Below are 21,317 nucleotides of genomic sequence, written 5' to 3'. Positions count from 1 at the left end.
TTCAAAATGTAAATACATGTTTTTCCCAAAATACATCATAGCTCTCCACTGCCTATCCAAAATATACATCTTCTAGTACACGAGGGTATTCTATATGCAAAAAGGAAAGCTACTAACTACTCACTTAGGGCGCTATGCCCTTGTCGCGATCCTCGCGCGGCTCGCCCCTGTGTGTACCTGTCCCCCAAAAACACACGGGGTGAGAACTATATAAATATAGTTCCCAGTGGGTTCGGCCGCCGACTCCGCCGATTTACCCACTAGTCTAAGCTGGCACAGATAGAGAGATAGATAGATATATAGAGAAATGAAATGCAACTACTCTATCATGCCACCAATGATAACGATGCATGCAACAACTACTATCATGCTAGTATCAGGTCATGAGTATATAGAAGTACATAGCAATGCAATCTACAACATACACTGTCTACTCGAGATAATAATGCAATTCTACTATGCCATTCATGTTTATTACCCAATCTACTTGGCTAACCCGTAGGTTAAACCCTCGATTCACTCTCAATCTCATAGGTGGGGAGAAGCTACACTCGCACACCGAGACCGTCTGCGGGACAACTACGTCTGCCCCTAGTGAAGTACTCTGGAGACTCGTGCTTCGGTAGAGCGACCACCGACAAGCGAAAACAGACTAGTGAGTATGTGTCACGCCCCGAAACCGATACCAATTTGGGCCGGCCCGGCACGTCAAACAGACGCCGAACGGACAGAGTTTCCCCTGTCCGCCCAAGGCTCATCACCTGTACATTTTCAAGTAGAGAAAAGCACTAGCGGAAATATACAAATATGGCTTACACGAGGGTAAGCAATAGCCATGAGTAAAAGAAAGGAAACTAAACATCTTCACCAGTACTATGATTCAACTTTTGATCACATACATTGCATTTAACCTTCATATTCATGATTCTTTACATTTCATTACATCACTTGCATCATTTCTTTTTACATCACATTGCCTCAAAATAAAACTTTACATTCTTTTTCTTTACTTTAAACATCTTCAAGTACAAAAGATGACAATAGGGTAGCTACTAACAAAATGTGAAATAACCAAACTCTGGTGGCCTCTGACTATGGTGCGATACCTTTACAACGGTCGCTCGCCGGCTCACTCGGTCCCGGCTCTGTGGAAATGGTGGGGTGAGAACTACAACAAAGTTTCCAGTGAGTTCGGCCCCAATCTCACCGACTTTCCCACTAGGACTAACTCAGGCATAATAGAAAGGACAAGCAGAATAGTAACCAACTATAATCATGATGCTAATATGCCTGAACAATAAAGCAAGGAATATGCTTAACGTAAATCATGCAAGTATGCAAGTTCTTTGTTCCTTACTCTTTATTCTTTAATCTTTGTTTTTTGTTCTTTACTCTTTATTCTTTAATCTTTGTTCTTTGTTCTTTAATCTCACGGCTAACCCGGGGGTTTCGCCACATTAACTTGCCCACATTAAGTCCATCATCGCGGGCCCTCAGCTGCCTCCCGTTAAGACCGTTCTCGGGTTGACTCCAACTCGTGATGCAAAACTCCGGAGCGCATCGCTCGAGGTGGAGCTACCGCCCTCGAGCACGGAACTCATTGCAAGTATGATCGATCCTTAACTCTAAGGATATATAGCTTAGATCCTTTTTAGAGCCAATAACCTAACCCAAACCAAAGATTACAGCCACCTTACCTCAATTCGGAAGCTCCCTAGCTGGTTTCACTGCTCAAAAGGCTTCCTCGCAGCCCGCAACACTACTTCATCAAGTTCTCCATTAAACCCACCTACCATAGGTTCTAGAGAGAGAGAGAGAGTGAAAGAGACAATGAGGAGGAAAAGACCACCCTGTACACAGGGAAGGCTGGTGGAGGGCTGGATTTAAAGGATAAGATTAAACAATTGCATATAAACCCCTCACAATATCCTTAATTAAATCTGTTCCCAGTTCAGAATCTGATACTTTTCGCCGAAGTCCTTCTGAATGTCCGTTTGCTCTCAAATTTGACAGTCAGGCTCGATTAAAATTAATAAGGAGAAAAATATCTTAACTTTTCAGTTTGGACCATTTTTTGGTCACCGAAAGCTCTACCAACTAGAATCTCTAGCAGATAGCAGTTAGATTTTATTTTTCACTTTCCGAGTGTCAAAATGACATGAAACTTTAAATCTAGCCTCATAAAAATAATTCCAACATATTCTCCAATTTTCATAATTTTCTGACACTGAATTTTCTGCTAAAATATCAGTCCCGTTTCTTACAGAAAATTCTAAATCTTCTGTTTCCATTCCAATTTCAGCATAAGTCATTTCCGACTTATATTTTACTGCTCTAAGTCCAATAAAAATAGTATCTTACACTATTTTTATTTACACTTTTATATTAAAAATTCGGTATATTACAGCTTGGATAAGGTAAAGAACCTTAGAAATGAATTGTCAAATAGAAAATAGAAATGGTAGATCTACTTGCATAAATTTCATATTGCATTTAGTTGAGGCATAACCATGATATTTGTTAGTTGCTTACAGTGATATATTTATATATATTGGACTAACTTGCTTATATTGCCTCCTTTGGACCTGGTGGGTCGAGCTTTTCCCTTAGGTTGTCGTACCCATTGAAAACTATGTTTATAGTTCTCACCCTCATGTTTTTTAGGTCCACACGTGCGGCGCGAGGCAAGGGCGTAGCTCGGTAGATAGCGTCCTACCACTTGAGAGCAGAGATAGATGTACCCCGAGTCAGCATAGCTTAGTGGGGTAGAGAAGAAAAGAATTAAGACAAAATTGTGTTAAAGTTTGATTGTATTTGGGAGAATGTAATGTCACGCCCCGAGACCGCTACCAATTTGGTCCGGCCCGGGCGCGTCGAACAGACGCCGAACGGACAGGACCTCCCCTGTCCGCCCAAGGCAACCAACAGATCATGTATAAGAATTTACCCAGGAATTCAATTCATAAATACACGATCAAGAAGCACCACCAGTGCGACAAACAAGAGCAAGATACAAGTATAGAAACATATACAAGTACATAAAGAGAGAAGAGGCTATCTATTACATTCATTCGACATAATATATATGCATGTAATTCCATCTTTTACATTCTTTCAAAAGTATAAGTACAATCACTCGAACCTCACCCTATACATCATCTACTCTCAAATATAAAACGGTGACAGCTAATAAAAAAAGGGAGGTAGCTAATGTGACTAGAGCGCCGGGCCCTTACCGCGATCCTCACGCTCGCCAGGGACGCCCGAAATAGAACCTGTGGTAAAATGGGGGGGTGAGAACTAACTTCCTTAGTTCCCAGTGGGTTCGGCCGCCGACTCCGCCGATCTCCCCACTAGGTCCAAGCGGGCACAAGTAGATATACCGATATATATAGATAATAGGCAAAACTGTAAGGACGGGAAAGTAAAGCTACACTACTATGCCCAATCATAGATATATGAATGCATGTCCAATGAATTGGTAAGCAACTAACCTGTCGTCATGTCAAAGGTAAAGCTATGTACCTGTTCATCGATCTTATTCANAGAGACCGGTCCCCGGGAGACCGGTCCTTGTCCGAGAGACCGGTTCCCGAGAGCTGCATTCTCGGGACTTAGCCAAATTTGGCTAAGTCTCGCCGGGCCAACGTTCGGGAACCGGTCCCTGCCCACTAGAGACCGGTCTCATTAGAGACCTCCGCAACCCAGCTTGATGGGACCGGTCCCTTCCTGCCAGGGACCGGTCCCCGAGAGCATTTCTGCTCCAGTGCAAGTTTTGCACTGGTGCTCTCGCGGACCTCTCTTTAATGCACTTTATGCATTAAGATCACCTTCGGACTTTCCGAAGCTTACGCACTCGACCATTAGTCGATTCTAAACGAAGTCTAATCCTCGAGTTTCGAGGATTCACTTCGTTACAGTAAATGTAAACTGAATGCTTGTAATAGCATAGTATTTATGTTTCTAATGCCTTCCTTATACAATCTATATATGCATTCTGTTTCTGTTTGGAACCTCTTGAGCTGAATGATTGTGACTGTAACACCCCATACTTTTAAACCTCTTGTTTTGACTCCTATTGTCGCGACCCGCGACCACCCGCCTATTTAGCCGAGGTCGCAGCGCCAACAGCGCTGAATGGACAGGGTTTTCCCTGTACTACGGATAGAGTCTCCCCTGTACATTCAAGACATCGCAATCAATACAATACAAAGGTTCCAACCAGGAACAGTACTCAACAAACAGATTGCATAAGGAAGGTATCAACAACATAACACATCCTATGTTATTACATGCATTCACATTCATACATTTTTACATCACAGTTCTCATTGNTTATTACATGCATTCACATTCATACATTTTTACATCACAGTTTTCATTTGATTCCTCCAAATACAATCTAAGTTATTACATCGTTTACTTATTACAATTTGATACATTGTGTTCTTTTCATTCCCCATACCTCTAAGCTATGTCGACGGGGTACTGCTAGCTCTGGTCTCTGGGTAGGGCGCTATCTAGGTATGCCCTTTCCTCGCGCCGCCGCACCGCTCACGTGTGAACCTGTAACACTCCAAAACAGCGTGGGGTGAAAACCAACTCCATGGTTTCCAGTGGGTACGGCCACCCAAGGGAAAAGCTCGACCAAAAGGTCCATGGAGGCACTGCAATCATGTTAGTCCAAAAAACATCTATAGATATATATCATAGTGTTACTATGCAACTAACAGATAACATGCCTCACAATATGCAATATGAATATTATGCAGTTCTATGCAATTAAGCAACCATTCAGTAGATCTATTGATTCAGTAGATCTATTGATTCTACATTCAACTCAGCTAGTTTTAGCTCATGTTATTTGACTCTAAGATTTCTACTACCTTAGTTCACCACACTCAAGCTCGACTTGCTTCTAAGGTCTCTATTACCTTAGCTCTTACCTTTATCACTAGCTTATAAGGTTTCCATTAACCTAATCAAGCTAACCACCCGACTCGGCCTCGAGTCAATCATCCGCGGATAGTCCACGCACTGGTCGCCCTCTAAGACTTAACCAGCTGGCGACGAAGTCCTCGCACACGCCGAACACTGGTTCAAGTCCCTTGACTTGGCCATCTGGCGGCGAACGAATCGCACCTCACCCAACAATGGCTCAAGTCGATCTGGCAGCATAATCCACAAACTGGCTTAACCATCAGGCGGCGAAATCGTCGCACACGCCACGACAATGGTTCAAGCCGCGGGCGGTGATCTCTGCACATTCACCCCCAATCCATCCTTGGTATCAATCTCGGCGACGAAGTCGCCGCACACGTCCTAGCCTTGATACCAAGGTCATCATCACAAATCCTAGGATTCCGGAATCCACTTCCACAGGTCGAGGGTCCATAACCAACCCTATGCTGTCGACCTAGAACATCCTAGTGGCTGCTACCACTATACTCAACAACCTAGGTTCAAAGCCACTCTAGGTTACAAAACTCTAGCTTACTAGTTCAACCTATGTTCATTGACACTAGGTTCAACATCACTATGTCCGACCTATGTTTATCAACACTAGGTTCGATGTCATTCCTGTTTAACCTATGTTTACTAACACTAGGTTAGATGCCACTCGATCTATTCGACACCCTAGTTGTCCCATCGAGTATTCTATAGTTTTCACGTTCCTATTTCCAATGTCATGTTCTCTACTCAATCTAGAGTTATCAACCAAGTTCACATGCATATATAATTTCTCAATGCTAATCATACCCTTTATAATCTCACAATGCTAATCATGCATTTATAATCTCACATATCATTTTATATGCATCTACTTAGCATTTGCATTACATTATCCACATGCATTATCTAGCATTAGCTACATGCATCAACTTAGCATTTTAACTTTCTTAGACATAAAGGCGACCTAGTCGCTTCGGTAAGCACAACCCACCTTAACTCGCGTTCCAATTGCTTGTCGACACTTGCAATCGGCCTCCCGCGGCACCCGTATCTAGCACGGCCTGATATTACAACTGCGCCTCAACCGTGCTCCGCTTCACAGCCTCAAAAATTATAAGTCTTCGGTTATGTGCAACGGTGCTCCAAATCCATTTCCACGATTTTACGACGTCGCCTCGGCCCTCAAGGCGGAAACGAAGCTAAATCGCTTGTTTCTTCAATATCTTTATAACGGCTTGACGAATCGCCGAACCGACTTCGCCAACGCGTTCGTTTACCTAGCAATTAGGTTTACAGAGGTCTAAATGAGATCAAACCCATCTATTTACAAAAACCCTCTTTCGAGCCCTAGTTTGCAACTACGTCAAAATACTCCAAATCGAATCAAGAATTGGGTATTTCCCACTTATTTAGCATGCTAGGATTCCATCTAAACCATCCTTAGAGGGTATAAACCAAACCCTAAGAAGTTACCATTAAAGCCTTAGAAGCTTACCGCTCTAGGTTTGCTCCAAGGTGAGGAAGAAGATGATAGGAAGGAAGCTCTTTCTCCTAGCCTCCATCTCCATCTTCTCCATCTTCTTCTTCTTCTCTTCTTTCTCTTCTTTCTCTTCTTCTTTTCTTTTTCGTTTAGAGAGAGAGAGGGATGGTGTTGGGGTTGAAACGGTGAGGGAAAGAGAGAGAGAGGTGTTCTAACCCTCTCTATACACTTAACCTATGCAACAATTGCATAAAAACCCCCCAACAAGTCTCTTTTTGCAACAGCCCGAACTGGGCATTTTCGGGCTACGGGGACCGGTCCTTGGATGAGGGACCGGTCCCTGAGAGGCCGGTCCCTAGCTGAGGGACCCGTCCCCGTATGCATTCCAGCCAGCCTTAAGGACTTAGCCAAATTTTCAGCATTTTCGTCCGTTTTCGCTCGTTTTCGCTCATTTGACCTCCGATTCACTTCAAATCGAACCAAGACTCTCCATACATGTTTTTAAGTATGTTTTCATCATCTTTCCATCCACGCTAATGCCGGATTTAGCTCATGGTCCAATATAGCCTTTCGGGTTCCATTTTCGCGCCTACGCGCACCGAAACGCCCGATTGCTCCCGAACTTCACCGAACTTCACCGGAACCATTCAAATGGTTCTCCAACCAAATTTACACCATAACTTCATGATTTTAGAAGTCCGGTACCTTACACCTATCTTATTAAGTTTGGAGCTTTTCGTAATTTTCAATCTTCGAGGGACTCGGCGGCATTTTGTTACCTAATTAGTACCTAACTTAATTAACTCTTCCCAACCAACCCTCACCCGATCTCTCTTTCCTCTCCCGCACGATTCTTTCTCTCTCTCCTCCTTCACCGCGTCCGTACATCTCTGCCGCTCCGCACGTGCACGCGCGACGCTATCCGATCCCTACCGTCGTCGCCGTTATCCGTGGTCGCTGCTGCCGCAACCCTTTTGTTTGATCTCTATCGGCATTTTTGGTTCGTCGTTGACGATATCTCGTCATCGTTGTCTCCGTCTTTGAAGAGGTTCTTTTTTTAATCTCTTTTCTCTTTCACTAAATCTTGAGATCATCCAACCTTCTTGTTCATTATTATATGATTGATCTTGAATACTTATCTCTTGATAATTGGAATTAAAACTATCAAAATCTGATTTGCTTTGATCTAAATATGCGTTATTTCAACTATCATTTTATCTTGTATCCCTATCTTATTTAGTTATACAAATTCTCCANTACAATTAGATGGGATCTAAATATGCGTTATTTCAACTATCATTTTATCTTGTATCCCTATCTTATTTAGTTATACAAATTCTCCATATTCTACATACTTCTTGTAATGCTCCTTGCATGTTCGATAAAATGCCTAAGAGCGAACCTTATTTTTGTTTCTAATTTCGATCCCATCTAATTGTAAATTGTCCATCAATGTTTCAACATTTGAAAACCCTCTTTTCGAGCATTAGATCCTTCGTTTATTATCTAAAACTTCATTCATGTTATCTTGCTTCTTTGAAAACTTTAATATTTCGAACTCATCATCCTCTTGATTGTTAATTGAGTTTCGTCGAATTTATTATTCTAAATCTCTTTCGTGCTCCGTCTTGACCTTTTTGCATGCATTTGTAGCCGACATTGTTGACCTATGTGAACCTATCCGAATTCAGATTTTTGTATAAGCTTGCCTTCTAAATGTATATATATTATTTTTGTAAATTATTTTTGAGTAGCTTATAGACAATCGTATATCTCTATTTTAGGTTCCGACGATTGATTTTCATGCGATTTTTGACTGGATAGCTTCTTAGCTTAGAAGCCGCTCTTGAGGTAAGCGACCGGACACCCGTTAGTTTTTCGTAAAATAATTTAGGAAATACTTTGATTGTGTGAAAATCTTTATTTTGTAGATTTTAAAAATTAAGGGTTAAGCGTATATTAAATATTTTTGCAAATTGAGTTTCAACTATGATTGAAAGATTCTTTTAATAGAAAATTTTGAAATTTGATAATCTGTTCTGTAAGTTAGTGACTGGATAATTTTAAATTATAATGTCTCTTGGTATTCTACTATGCTAACGTTGGCCATGTCGACATGTATTTTGTTATAGAAGCGAGTTTCTTCTTTGTATTACGCCTTCGGGTGCCTGCGCCTATCCGCGCCTCTGTTTTGTTTGCGCCTTCGGATGTCTCTGTTTTGTACATGCACTTTCGGATGCCTCTGTTCTGTTTGCACCTTCGGGTGCTTCTGTTCTGTTTGCGCCTTCGGGTGCCTCTGGATCTCGCCAACGGATTATATGATATAGTTAGTTGCCAAAGACTTAATATTTATTTCGTTATTTGCTTAAAGAGAAATGCTTTATAAAATTATAGTTCCAATTTGATCTGAATTTTAAGTTTGATAAATTCTTGTTTTCTAAATTTTGCAAATTAAAGACCAGTCGCTTGAATTAAATTTTGTATTCATTTATTTATTTGTATTGTATGCTTAATCCGACTAATGTGGTGTATGGTTGCTTACCCAGGTACCGAGACTGATTTGCCGGGCGGGGCTGAGACCGAGTAAACGTTTAACATAGCTAGTTTTGATTTTAGTCCCTTTTGTTTTTACATCTAGTATTTTCGGATTATCTATGATCGTTTATTATCTATTTTATTTCGTTATTTCTTCGTACCCACTTTTATTACTTATATGGTATTTTGTAGACCGAATCTCTCTTGTGATTCGTAGTAAGCTTTAGTTTTATAGATGAGAGAATTCCGTTTGATTTTAGCTGAAATTCAATTTCTTAGTCTATCTTATGATTCTTTGGATTTAGTGGAAAAATTGGTAATCATCTTTTTGCTAGTTTCTGTCTGATTCTGTAGCCTTGCATATTTGCTAGTTTAGCAGGTATGCGGCGTCTGTTACGCCTCGGGTTTGGGGCATGACAGTGACGCTTTGGACGTACAGGAAAAACTCTGTCCATTCGACGGTCTGTTGGCGCGCCGAATCCGACCAAAGTGGCGGATCTCGGGCCGTGACAATCACAAAGACCTATGAACTAAGGATTACCGTGTTACTAGCACGGGTCATGGCATTATGCCAATAGCACAGCACAGCGGCACGGGGCATACCAACGTCGGCACGGCCCCCCATTGCTAGTGGCATTCCTTTAGCACATTGGCATAGATTTTTATTAAATTTTCATGAAAATTTAGTCCTTTCAATCTCTATGTAAATAATATCGAATTGTTTTCTAGAAACAATTCAATCTCTATGTAAATTTTCAGATACTTCGAATATTCTTACTCAAGTCTAACGAAGCCGTCGTCGACTCGAAAGTCCCATCATCGAAAAGAACTTAGAAGCGTAGAGGCACCTCCCTCTAGGGATATTTTTCTAATTCAAATCCTAATTCTAATTCTAATCTAAAACAAACCCCATAGTTCTAGGGATATTTTTCTAATCCAAATATATCTAAAAAAATTCTAAACCATATCCCTAATTTTTAGAAATTCATTTCACATAATAAATTCTAAAAAAAAATTCTCTAAAATAAATTAATAAAAATAATAATTCCGAAAAATAAAAAATAAATTTAAAATCCTAGCTAATCCTTTTTTGGCTGCATCATCCCAACATATGAACTTGAATTTAAATAGGAAGAAATTAAATGCGATCGATGAAAACAACTACTTATTCTAAAAACCTTCTGCTCTGATACCATATGAAAACAATAGATTATTCTAAGGGCTTGTTTGGTTCAAGGGTGGAATTGGAATGGATAATGGAATGGGAATGAATTGGAATGGTAATTGGAATGGCCCACTCCCCCAAGACGTTTGGTTTATTTGTGGATTGGGAATTGGAATGAGTTATTCACATTTCATTGTTTGGTTCGTATAAACTAAAAAAATTATAGGATACTATAATACTAATTTTACTCTCAAATATAAATTTATATTATTTAAAATTTATGAAAAATATAATACTATTCTCTAGTAAGTTTTCCAAAAAAAATATCAAATTTATTTTTAAAATTTTTTATTGATGTGGGTTAGGGATAGGGTTTTGAGAGAGGATAGATTTTTTTTTTTTTTTGATGAGAAAGGGGTGAAGAGAAGGAGGGTGAGATGGTCACATGGGCTTCGAGAACTTAGTGGGCTTCCAGAATGAAATCTCAATCCAGGCTAGAAGACCGGAATCAAGTTGAAGGCTAATGGGTCATTCCCATTCCAGTCCGGAATAGGAATCCCAAACCGATTCATGCGAACCAAACAAAATTAACCGGATTTGATCAAACTGATTCCCATTCCATACCCAAAATGGATGAACCAAACAAGCCCTAATATCTTTATCTTAAGCTTTCACAGACCGATTGTTGTTAATATTTTATATTCTGCACTGGTCCTTCTCTCTCTGCTGGTCCTGCACAAGTGCAGCTTGGAGGCCCTCCTCAGCAGCAGCAGCAGCTAGTTGGTAGCTGAGGTTGTAGAGGTTAGTAGGTGGCAATTCTGTCTTTCTTCTTCTTCTACTTCCTTTCCTTCTCCTCCCTCTCCCCTGCCCTGCATTCCCATACATGTTGTGGAATTGCTGCTGCTGCCAGCAATTGAGCTGCAGCCAGCAACGGAGGAGCAGAAGGTGGTGCAGTTTGTGGTAGCTGCAGCAAGATAAGAGTTGAAGTAGTTGGCATCTAGCTCTAACTTATCTTTCCCTTATTTTCTTCCTTTCCTACACCCTCTTTAGCTGCAGCTGGGGAGAGCTGCCAGCAACAACTAGCTGCAGGTTGCATCAACAGCTGCAGCAAGGCTGCCAGCAGCAGTAGCTCAGCTGGCAGCAGGATCAGCTGGAGTTTCGGAGTTAATTGGAGGAGTTTCGAAGGTCCAAATTCGAAATTGAAGACATGTAGTGGTGTGGGGGGAAGTTGGGAACCAGTTTGTACCTTCCTTGAGCTTGAATTGTAGGTTAGTAGCTCTAATTTTAAAGTTGGTCATAGATTGTACACATGCTGATTTTCTGGACTGAAATGAACCAATTTCAGATTTTGATAAAATCCATGTGAATTTTTTCTAGAAGCTGAGCTTTTGAAGGTTTGGGAGTGATCTTGACTTCATCCTCTCATGATTAGAATCTTGTTTGGACCAATTTGGAGGTAAAATGAATGAGAATTTCAATTTTCATTAAGATCGAAAATCGAAAAACAGTTTTTATGTAGAAGCTGAATTCTCCACCTTTATTTCTTATTTATAATGAATTTTTTGTGGTGAATTGTGGACTTTTCCTGTAGTTTAGGAACTTGGGATCACCACTGGATTGCACCTTGTCCTCTCCCTGCCCTAGATCTTCTTGTGGATCAAGAGAATTGTAGCATCAAGCTGCATTTTCAGCACAACTGCAGTGGGCTGCCAGCAGCAGCAGTTTGCTGGCAGCAGGGCTGATTCCGAGGAGGGGAAATAATTGGAGGGTATAGAAAGTTCTACTTCATAATTGAGGGTTAATTACAGGAAAAGGGAGTGTTGGTGGTCAGATTGCATATTCTATAAGCTGGAATTCCAGGTTAATAAACCTGAATTTGAACTAGAATTGAGAATTGGGCTGATTTTTTAACTCTTGTTGGAATATCGTTAATTCTTTTGATCCGAGTCTTAAATCCAGATTCTAGCTGCAAAAATGAGCTTTTGGTGGGGTACTAGTGAAGGAAAGGACCTCGTAATCTTATTCCTCAAACCTAATTGCAGGTTAGTAAGAGTTAACTTGCCAAATTTTTCTCTTTAGTGATAAAATTATGGTGATGGATGGATTTTGTTAAATTCTTATTTCCATTTCTTCTAGCTGTGAAATTGGAGGATGTTTGATGGATTTTCCTTCAATTCCAAGTGATTTGAAGGTGCTTCCAACTGAATTGAGAGGTACGTTGCTTTAATTTTGAGTTAATTGGATTTTCAAGCCATAATTACATTTGTTCAGTTTTCTCGACTCCAAGCTTTATTTCAGCAAATCCCTGGTTAGAGGAACTTTTCCCTTGTCCTTTTCTTCTTGCACTAAAGCTAGGAAGTGTAAGGTACCGGACTTCTAAAATTATGAAGTTACGGTGTACGGGCCTGTTTGGCCTAGCTTCGGAAAAAGTGATTTCTGAAAAAGTGATTTTGATTTGGAGAAGTGATTTTGGTTAAAAGCTGTAGAGTGTTTGGCGGAGTTTAGATAAAAGTGATTTTTCTGAAGTGATTTTGAAAAGCTGTTTGGCAAATTTTTTTTAATGTTTGCATAAATTAATATTTTTATTAATTTTTATTTTAAAATAATTTAAAATCTTAATTTAAATTTGAATTAAAATTAAAATATTTAAATTTCAAAATTTTACAAAATTTAAAATTTGGTATTTTAATTCAAAAAATAATTTAAAATTTTAAAAATTTAAAATTTAAAATAATTATGAAATTTAAATATTATTAAATTTAAAATTTAAAAATTTTAAATTTTAGAATCTAAAAGAAATTTAAAATTTGAATTTGAAATTTGAAATTTGATTTCCAAAATTTGAAATTTGAAATTCAAAAATTTGAGATTTGAAATTTAAAATTAAAATTTAAAAATTAATGTTTGAAATCTATTTTTCAAAATTTAAAATTTAAAATTTAAAAGTTAAAATTTAAAAATTCAAAAATGAATCTGAAAATTAAAAATTAAAATTAAATTTAGATTGAAATATTGAAATTAAAAATAAAAATAAAAATTTGAAGTTTAAATCCAAAATCAAAATCAGATTTCAAGAAGCAGCTTTTTTTCTGCTTCTAATTCTGGAGCCTTCAAAATCAGTTTTCTGATTCTAAAAAGCAGAATCAGATTTTAAAATCGAGTTGCCAAACGCTTTATTGAGCCGAAAATCACTTTTCAGCTTCAAAGTGCTTTTTAAAAGCTAGGCCAAACACCCCCTACATTTGGTTGGAAAGCCATTTGAATAGTTCCGGTGAAGTTCGGTGAGGTTCGGGAGTATTCGGGCGTTTCAGTGCGCGTAGGCGCGAAAACGAAACCCGAAAGGCTATGTTGGGCCGTGAACTAAATCCGGCATTAGCGTGGATGAAAAAGATGATGTAAATATGCTCGAAAATATGTTTTGGGAGTCTCGGTTCGATATGAAATGAATCGGAGACCAAACGAGCAAAAACGAGCGAAAACGGAGGAGAAACGAAAAAGGCTGAAATTTGGCTAAGTCTGGAATTTTGGACCTACGGGGACGGGTCCCTCAACCAAGGACCGGTCCTTGAGGGTCCGGTCCCTCATGCAAGGACCGGTCCCCGTAGCCCGAAAATGCCCAGTTTGGGCTGTTGCAAAAGAGGCATTGTTGAGGGTGTTTTCAACAATTTTGCACTTATGAGAGGGTATAGAAGCAAGGGCTTCCTCTCTCTCCCTTATTTCTCATGTCTTAGCCCTAAAGCACTCCCTCTCTCTCTCTAAACTCTCTCTCTCTCTCAAAGAGGATGGATCTTGGAGGAGGGAAAGAAGGAGAAGGAGGCTAGGAAGAGGAAGCTTCTTCCTCTCATCTTCTTCCTCACCATTGGAGGAGTTGATTGAGGTAAGCTTTGATGCTTAACAATGGTAGATCTCTAGGGTGTTGATTTTAAGCTCTAGATTTGGTTTCCTCGGAACCCTATCATGCTAATGAGATGTTTATTGCTTGAATCCAAGGTTTATATAGTGTATTCTTGCAATAGATGAAATCTAGGGTTAAAATGGGGTTTTGTAAAGTATAGGGGTTTGATCTAAATTAACCCTACGTGAACCTAATTGCTAGGTACGCGAACGCGTTGGCAAAGTCGGTTCGGCGGTTCGTCGAGCCTACGCGAAGTTATGGGGAAAACGGACTATTAGAGCTTCGTTTCCGCCTGGAGGGCCGAGGCGACGTCCGAAAATTATGAAATTGGATTCCAAGCACCGTAGCACATAACCGAAGATCTATAATTTCCGGGGCTGCGAAGCGGCGCACGGTTGGTGCGCAATTGCGAGTTCGGGCCGAGTCGGATAGCGGGTGCCTCGGGCGGTCGATTGCAAGTGACTATAAGAAATCGAAACGCGATAACAGGTGGGTTGTGCTTACCGAAGAGACTAGGTCGTCTGCATGTCAAAGTGGACTATGAGTTCTTGTTGACGCATATGTATGGGTATGATGGCATTGTAGAGCATGCTAGAGCAAATAAATAGAATGTATGCATGTTAGCCTGATTGGAATAGGTGCATGATGGCATCATGAATGTGTTAAAGTATGTAAATAGAATATGCTAAGATGATAAATGCATTGGGACATAATGTAGAAAAGCAAAGTGAAATGCATGGTAACCTCTCGTAGAATATATGCATTGTGGATTATATGCTAGGTGCATGTTAGCATCATGAGATCATGATAAAGAGCATGCATATTAACATATAGTGTTATGTTGGATGAGATGCATGTTAGCACAGTGAACAGGCATGGCTATGGAACTCGATGTGGACACTTAGGTATCGAATAGATCGAGTGGCATTGTACCTAGTGTTATATAACATAGGTTGTATTGAACCTAGAGTCGTGAACCGAGGATGAATAAGAATGACGTTGAACCTAGTGTCGTGAATCTAGGGTAGATCGAATGGCATTAACCTAGTGTCGTGAACATAGGTTGAACAGAATGAACCTAGAATCAAGATCTAGGTAGATTGATATCGAACCTAGTGTTGTTAAACATAGGTTGACATCGAAGCTAGTGTTGTTGAACCTAGAGTTAATAAGATCTAGGTAGAGAAGCATTAAACCTAGTTTAATAAAGAACATAGGTTGTGGATTGAACCTAGAATTGAATGAGCCTAGGTTATGTGATAAGAGCATTAAACCTAGAGTCAGCTAGACCTAGGGTGGAAAGTGTATTGGACCTAGATAGGTCGATATTATAGGGTTGAGACTACCCTAGATACTTGGAAAGTAGATTCCGGAATTCTAGGATTGTGAACTCGATAATTCTAGAGCAGTGGGTCGAGTGTGGCAGGTTCTCCCTCCCACTAGACGAACTTCGAGGATGAGCTGTTGATTGATTCAAAGCCGCGGGTTGAGTGTGGCAGGTTCCCCTCCCACCGGCAGAATCGTGCTTCGCTAGGGTGTGTGGCATGTTCCCCTCCCTATCGAGGGTCTTGGACCGCGGGTCGAGTGTGGCATGTTCCCCCTCCTACCGTCCCTGACCACGGGTGTACGCAGCTCTGGGTGACCCGTCGGCGACTTGAATTGTGGATTGAAAGGTGAGGTGCATACGAGTGTTCCTTCACCTCGAGCCAAACAGAGCGGCCGAGTCGGGTGGCTAGCTTGAATAAGGTAGATGGAACCTTAGGGGCTAGTGGTAATGTAGTGGATCTAAGGTAATAGAAACCTTAGAGGTTAGTTGGATCTGAGAGAGATAGCAAGATAGAAGTAGAATCGAGTGATCTACTTGAGATGTTGCATTGTATTCTTGCATGATTGCATATAGCATAGCATTATTGCATTCGTGAGGCAAAGCATGGTATTGTTAGTTGCATAATTAAGATATATATCTATCTGCTTATTGAACTAACCTGTTGTTGCCTCCCTTGGACCTATTGGTCAAACTTTTTCCTTGGGTGGCCGTACCCATTGGAAACTATAGAGTTGTTTCTCATCCCACGTTGCTTTGGGGTGTTACAGGTTCGCACGTGAGCGACGCGAGGCAAGGGCGTAGCTCCGTAGATAGCGCCCTACCCCAGAGACTAAAGATAGCAGTACCCTGAGTCGACATATCCTAGGGGTATAGAGATGAAAAGATCAAATGCATCAAATTGTAATAAGTAAATATTGTAATAACTCAGATTGTATGTTGGAAGAAAAATGTAATTGTGATGTAGAATGCATCTAAGGTGAATGCTTGTAATAGCTAGTTGTTTATGTTTTTGATACTTCCTTATGCAACTGTATGTTGAATATTGTTCCTGGTTGGAACCTTTGTATTGTATTGATTGCGACGCTTAGGACGTACAGAGGAAACTCTGTCCGTTCGGCAGTCTGTCGGCGTGCCCGAACCAGACCAAATAGGCGGGGCTCGGGGCGTGACAGGAAGCTTGGAGGACATCCTCTTTGGATAGTAGTAAGGTAGTATAAGCTAAAGTTTAGTAAATTTCAGACATAAATGAAAATCCAGCAGTGATTGGACTATATTCACTCCCTTCCTTGCTGAATTTCTGGAATCCCCTCAACTAATTCTTGCTGGATTGGGTTGAAGTGTGGTGTATTTGAAGCCGAGTTCCTGCCATCGTTGGATTAGTGTTTGATGTGGGTATTAATCTACCGAATTCTATGGAATTCCTCCTAAGTTTTATAGAATTTTAGCATGTCTTATCATGTATGATTCATCACATTTAGTAGCTCAAATTATAGATTTGCATGTTAATATATGAAATCTGAATTTGAAGCATGATTTAGATATTTTAGATGATTACTACATGCTGAATTGGGAATTAACTTAGAAGAAAACCTACACACTGAACTTGCCATTTATTTGCTCAGATTTAGCTTCAGGAGCTGATTTTACCATTGTATTATCACTATTAGTGCGTCACTATTAGTGTCGTGTTGTCTGATGCCGTCCAGACTGACGGTAGACCCGGATCTTTACTTTTTGCATCAGATTGTACTGAGAACACGTGAGCTTTGGTTCTTGGAACCGTTTGAGCATTTGCATTGACTACAGCCTGCGTGAGCCTGATTGAGCTCGACAAAGTACGCTCTTTTGCTCGGCTAGGTAGCTCCCCCAAGTGCCACTCCGAAGTGAGGCCTTTTCGCATTTTTGTCGCAGCAACCCTTTTGGTCATTCTACTTAGATCGGCCATCCCCCCGCGGGTGGTGCGCAAAGTAGCTTAAGCACAGACTGGACTAGCCGGTTCGCAGTCCCCTTGGATTGAATCAGTTGTGACTATTTCTTAGCTAGTGATGCATATCTACACAGAGAGCATGGCATGAGTAGTCGTAGTGTAATGGCTAGCTGTAGAGTTTCTTCCAGCTTACCATATTGTTCTTCTACCTATTAGCTATACTGTTAGTCTCGTAGATTTAGTGGGTAGGCTGTTGGGCTCGGTGACAGTACCAACTGAAGACTACCTTATTTACAGTAGTTCTCACATTTATTATTGCCACTTTTTTCTTGCAGAGTCGTTGGTTGCCACTGCTGCTTCTGATTGAGGTAAGGGAGTCATGAACTAGATCCCTATCTACCCTGGTAATCGTGCTAGAGGAGTACCTATTTATGGAGATAATTTACTTTTGTTTAGTCATGTACATACAGTTGTATTTTCTTTCATCTGCTCAGAGTTGAAATATGTTGATATTGTATTGGATACTGTATAAACATTGGATTATATGTATGTACAGATGAGTAGTTACTTCTGTTTTTAGTGTCTCTATTACTCTCTAATAGTGGTTCTTGTGCAGGTTACAGGTGCTTCTATCGCTTCGTGTACACAGGGCTTCCTGTGTATGCAGTGGATCTGTTGGCGAGCCCAAGAAGTGCTAGAACCTGGGGCATGACAGTTCTATCTTTGAGATATGGTTGACCTAATTGGTCAGTGAATTCTTATAGATCTTTCTCAGCTACCTGCCGACAGATAGCTATTGAGCATATAGCATTGAGCACCATTGCTCATTGAGCATTTCACGTAAACCAGCAGTTTGGCCATCGCAGTGGCATTCTTTTTTGAAAAATGGTCGTATTTTCGACTCGTAAACCCTATGAGGTTTATTTGCTAGCGTTATATACCGGTGGATGAGCAAGTTGTGGCATTGTCTGAGGTCATTAGACCAACATGGCGATTTGATTCAGTTTATTTGGACCGTTCATTGGGTAGACACATACTTGCATTCTATTTCATATTACAGTAGCGGTTAGTTGTATATTTATTGATACTTTATAATTTCCTTTCAGTTCGTTATTGCTACTGTACTTGATATCTGTTCATATTAGTTGATTATTATCACTCTTATTTGCCAGTAAGTACAGCTTCCCTTCATCGACTTGCAGTACCTACTCGAAAACATGTTTACATGTTTCTCACCCCCTATTTCTACCGATGACACGAGAGGTGAGGGTCGGGACGGTGCGTGAGGACACTACTAGATAGATGTGTCCCGAATTTGATTCGTTGATTGCTAGTTTATTACATTCTTGCATTCATTTTAGATTACTTTTAGTTTAATTGGTTATCTCATTAACCATGATTAATAATGGTGTTAATAATTGTGAGTTTACGTTTACCTGCATTTAGGTCATTATTGTGGTATAATTGTGGATTTAGGTATATTTATTTATCTATTGGTTGGATGGTTAGTTTCATTCTTGATTACCTATCTGTTGGATCATGTTTAGTTGTATTTATCCTCTACCTATTCGTTGGTGTTGTTGTTATCATGTTCGGTTGTGTGGTTGACGTTGTACTCTAGGTTCTATGCCATGATTGTATAAGGGAGACTCTGTCTGTTTGTATAGAGGAGCTTCTGTCTATGTGCCGGGTCTATATATGTTTCGGCGTGTTCTTTGGTGGTTGTTTGAAAAAAAAAAAATGTATACATTTTTCACTAATTTCCATAAACAGGATTATACAAAAGAACCCCGGGGTGTGACATAGGGACTAAAAGAACAAATTGGTAAATACTCTTAGCTGCCTGTTTCTATTTAGCTTGTGTTTAAGAAAGATCTCCATTTGATTTCCCTTGGAAGTTATGAAGTGGTACTTAAAGTCCATTAAAATTATGAGGTGATTTCTTTTGGAAGTTATGAGATGGATCCATTATTTGTACCTTCTCACACTGTCCATGCAGTTTACATCACGAATATAAACGCTGAGGGGCTCGGAGAACAAGTTTATAGTTCTTGACTAGCATTTCAAGCGAAAAGAGATGAGGAACAAGCTTCTATCTATATGAACTTGCACCATTTAAAATGGGTGGAGTTCAGAGGAAACCGTAGCATTAGACTTATCAATACGAGGCCAGTCAGCGTTCCTTCAACATTACCTTCTTGCAGTTCCCATTATGACAGGACACAGTAGCACGGAGAAGGCTATTTCCATCATGCTTAATCATTCCGAGTTTTTTCATGTTTAGAGGCTTTAAGGGACTTCATTCCTACATAAATATGCCTTGATTCATCATCGTTAATTTCTATCAAGATATAGTTGTGTACCTAGACTAGATTCCATCCCAAAGCATAACCTTGATCTGCCTCCCAATGTAATCCATTTCCGCTACTAGAAACAAGTTACCGAATAAAAAGCGCTTTCTTTGAACCATCAACAGCCAAGGATAGGAAAGATATTCTGCTCAACTCCAACAAACACAAAAATCTCACAAGATTCTGCGTTAATCAACCGGGATTCGAGCACAATGCAGCATCCAGAACCAATTACGATCCACCGTGATCACTTTGAGTAAAGATGCAAAAGATGTAGGAAAAAGTGTGTAAGCCAAAAAAAGACCTTTTAATGGATTTGACAAAATCGGCCGCGGAGGGTTGGCGCATGCGCTCCAAGAAGTCGTGCCAGGTGAGGGGGGCGGTGGACGAGCCCAAGTCGCCGCAGCCGCTCTCCATGGACGAAGGCGCCTTTGGTTTGTAGGATTTTGGTAAGATCGATAAGATCGGAGAGATATGGAATTCGGAATCGCTTCGGAGGGGAGGAACGAACCCAGTAAACAAGACCGTAGTATACGGGACGAATTCACGGAGGGGCGATTGGGTACTCGTGGATTTTTTGCCCGAACCCGGTTCACAGTGGACCGCCCGGACTTCTCTCCTATTTAACCCTCCACAAATAAAAATTTAGAATTTTGCCTCATCAAAATTTTATTTAGAAAACAAATTCTTTCCTGAGGTGTTGTCCAATCTAACCTAATTAAGAACCCGCGCTTCGCTTCATTTATTTCTTTAGAAATAAACTTAGCTGAAAATGTCAATCAACTAGAATTCAAACTTGAAACCTCGAGTACCAACCACTAAGCACTTTGTCGTTCTAACAATTTTCTTAATAGTTATTACTATCAATTTTTATTTATAATAGTTATTTTCCTTAAAAAAAAAAAAAAGAAAGCATAAAAGTGTAAAGAGTAATTTTACCATCAAATTGTGCCAAAAATGAAAAAAATAATACCTCTAATATATACCATTGAGTAAGTACGTTTATGCAAATTTGTATAGATAGCATAATTGGTATCTTTCATTTGTTCTTATATCGTATATAAATAAGTACTAGCAATGTACCCGCACTTTACTGTGGGTTCGATAAATATGTTCTTAGTTATATTTGTAACATATAGTATATATTACTACTAAATATATGTATTGAACGCATATTTGTAATGACATCCATCAGTAAATTTGTATGATAAAAATATAAAAAATAAAATTTTAAAATAAAATTTAATTAATTAAATTTATTTTGTAGTATATTAAATGTGACTTTGTTAAATGTATTTTATGGTATTCAAAATATCTACATATTAAATATTATAAATTTTTAGATTATTAATTGATTAAAATTTAAGATATTTGAGTATGATTTATGGTGCACCGGGTGCACCGAATTAACCAACACAACATGTGTCTCCTCCTCATCTTCTCCACCCACTTTGTATGGTTTATGATGCACCGGGTGCGCCAAATTAACCAACATAACATGTGTCCATATGTACTTACCATATCTTCTCCCAAACACTTTAGATATGGAAAAGTCTAGCTGGACTCCCGGTAGAAGGTGTACATCCTACACCCTTGGGATCCAACAGCTTATATTAATCCACTAGCACAGTAGCTTCTAAGCTCATCCCCTTTTTACTTTTTGCTAAAGCTAACCCAAACCAAA

At 39.8% G+C, this 21,317-nt stretch overlaps 1 protein-coding gene and 1 long non-coding RNA gene across 3 annotated transcripts in view; one reads left to right on the top strand and one right to left on the bottom strand.

Moving 5' to 3' along the window:
- LOC109716113 (vacuolar protein sorting-associated protein 9A-like) overlaps positions 1–20,196 on the bottom strand; it is a 42,416-nt gene extending 22,220 nt beyond the window's left edge. For both annotated transcript variants that reach the window (XM_020241434.1, XM_020241436.1), the window contains exon 1: positions 19,938–20,196. In XM_020241434.1, the coding sequence (XP_020097023.1) occupies positions 19,938–20,050 (113 nt within the window). In that variant the 5' untranslated portion in view covers positions 20,051–20,196. The remainder of the gene's footprint in view (positions 1–19,937) is intronic.
- LOC109716114 lies at positions 11,202–12,335 on the top strand. Its single transcript, XR_002217837.1, has 5 exons — positions 11,202–11,401; positions 11,511–11,589; positions 11,725–11,993; positions 12,093–12,175; positions 12,270–12,335. It is a non-coding gene; the product is annotated as an uncharacterized LOC109716114 (long non-coding RNA).

Source organism: Ananas comosus, linkage group 10 (assembly GCF_001540865.1).
Source record: "Ananas comosus cultivar F153 linkage group 10, ASM154086v1, whole genome shotgun sequence".
Classification (NCBI taxonomy): domain Eukaryota; kingdom Viridiplantae; phylum Streptophyta; class Magnoliopsida; order Poales; family Bromeliaceae; genus Ananas; species Ananas comosus.
Note: the sequence above shows the minus strand (reverse complement) of the source record. Positions and strands in the feature narration are given on the sequence as shown.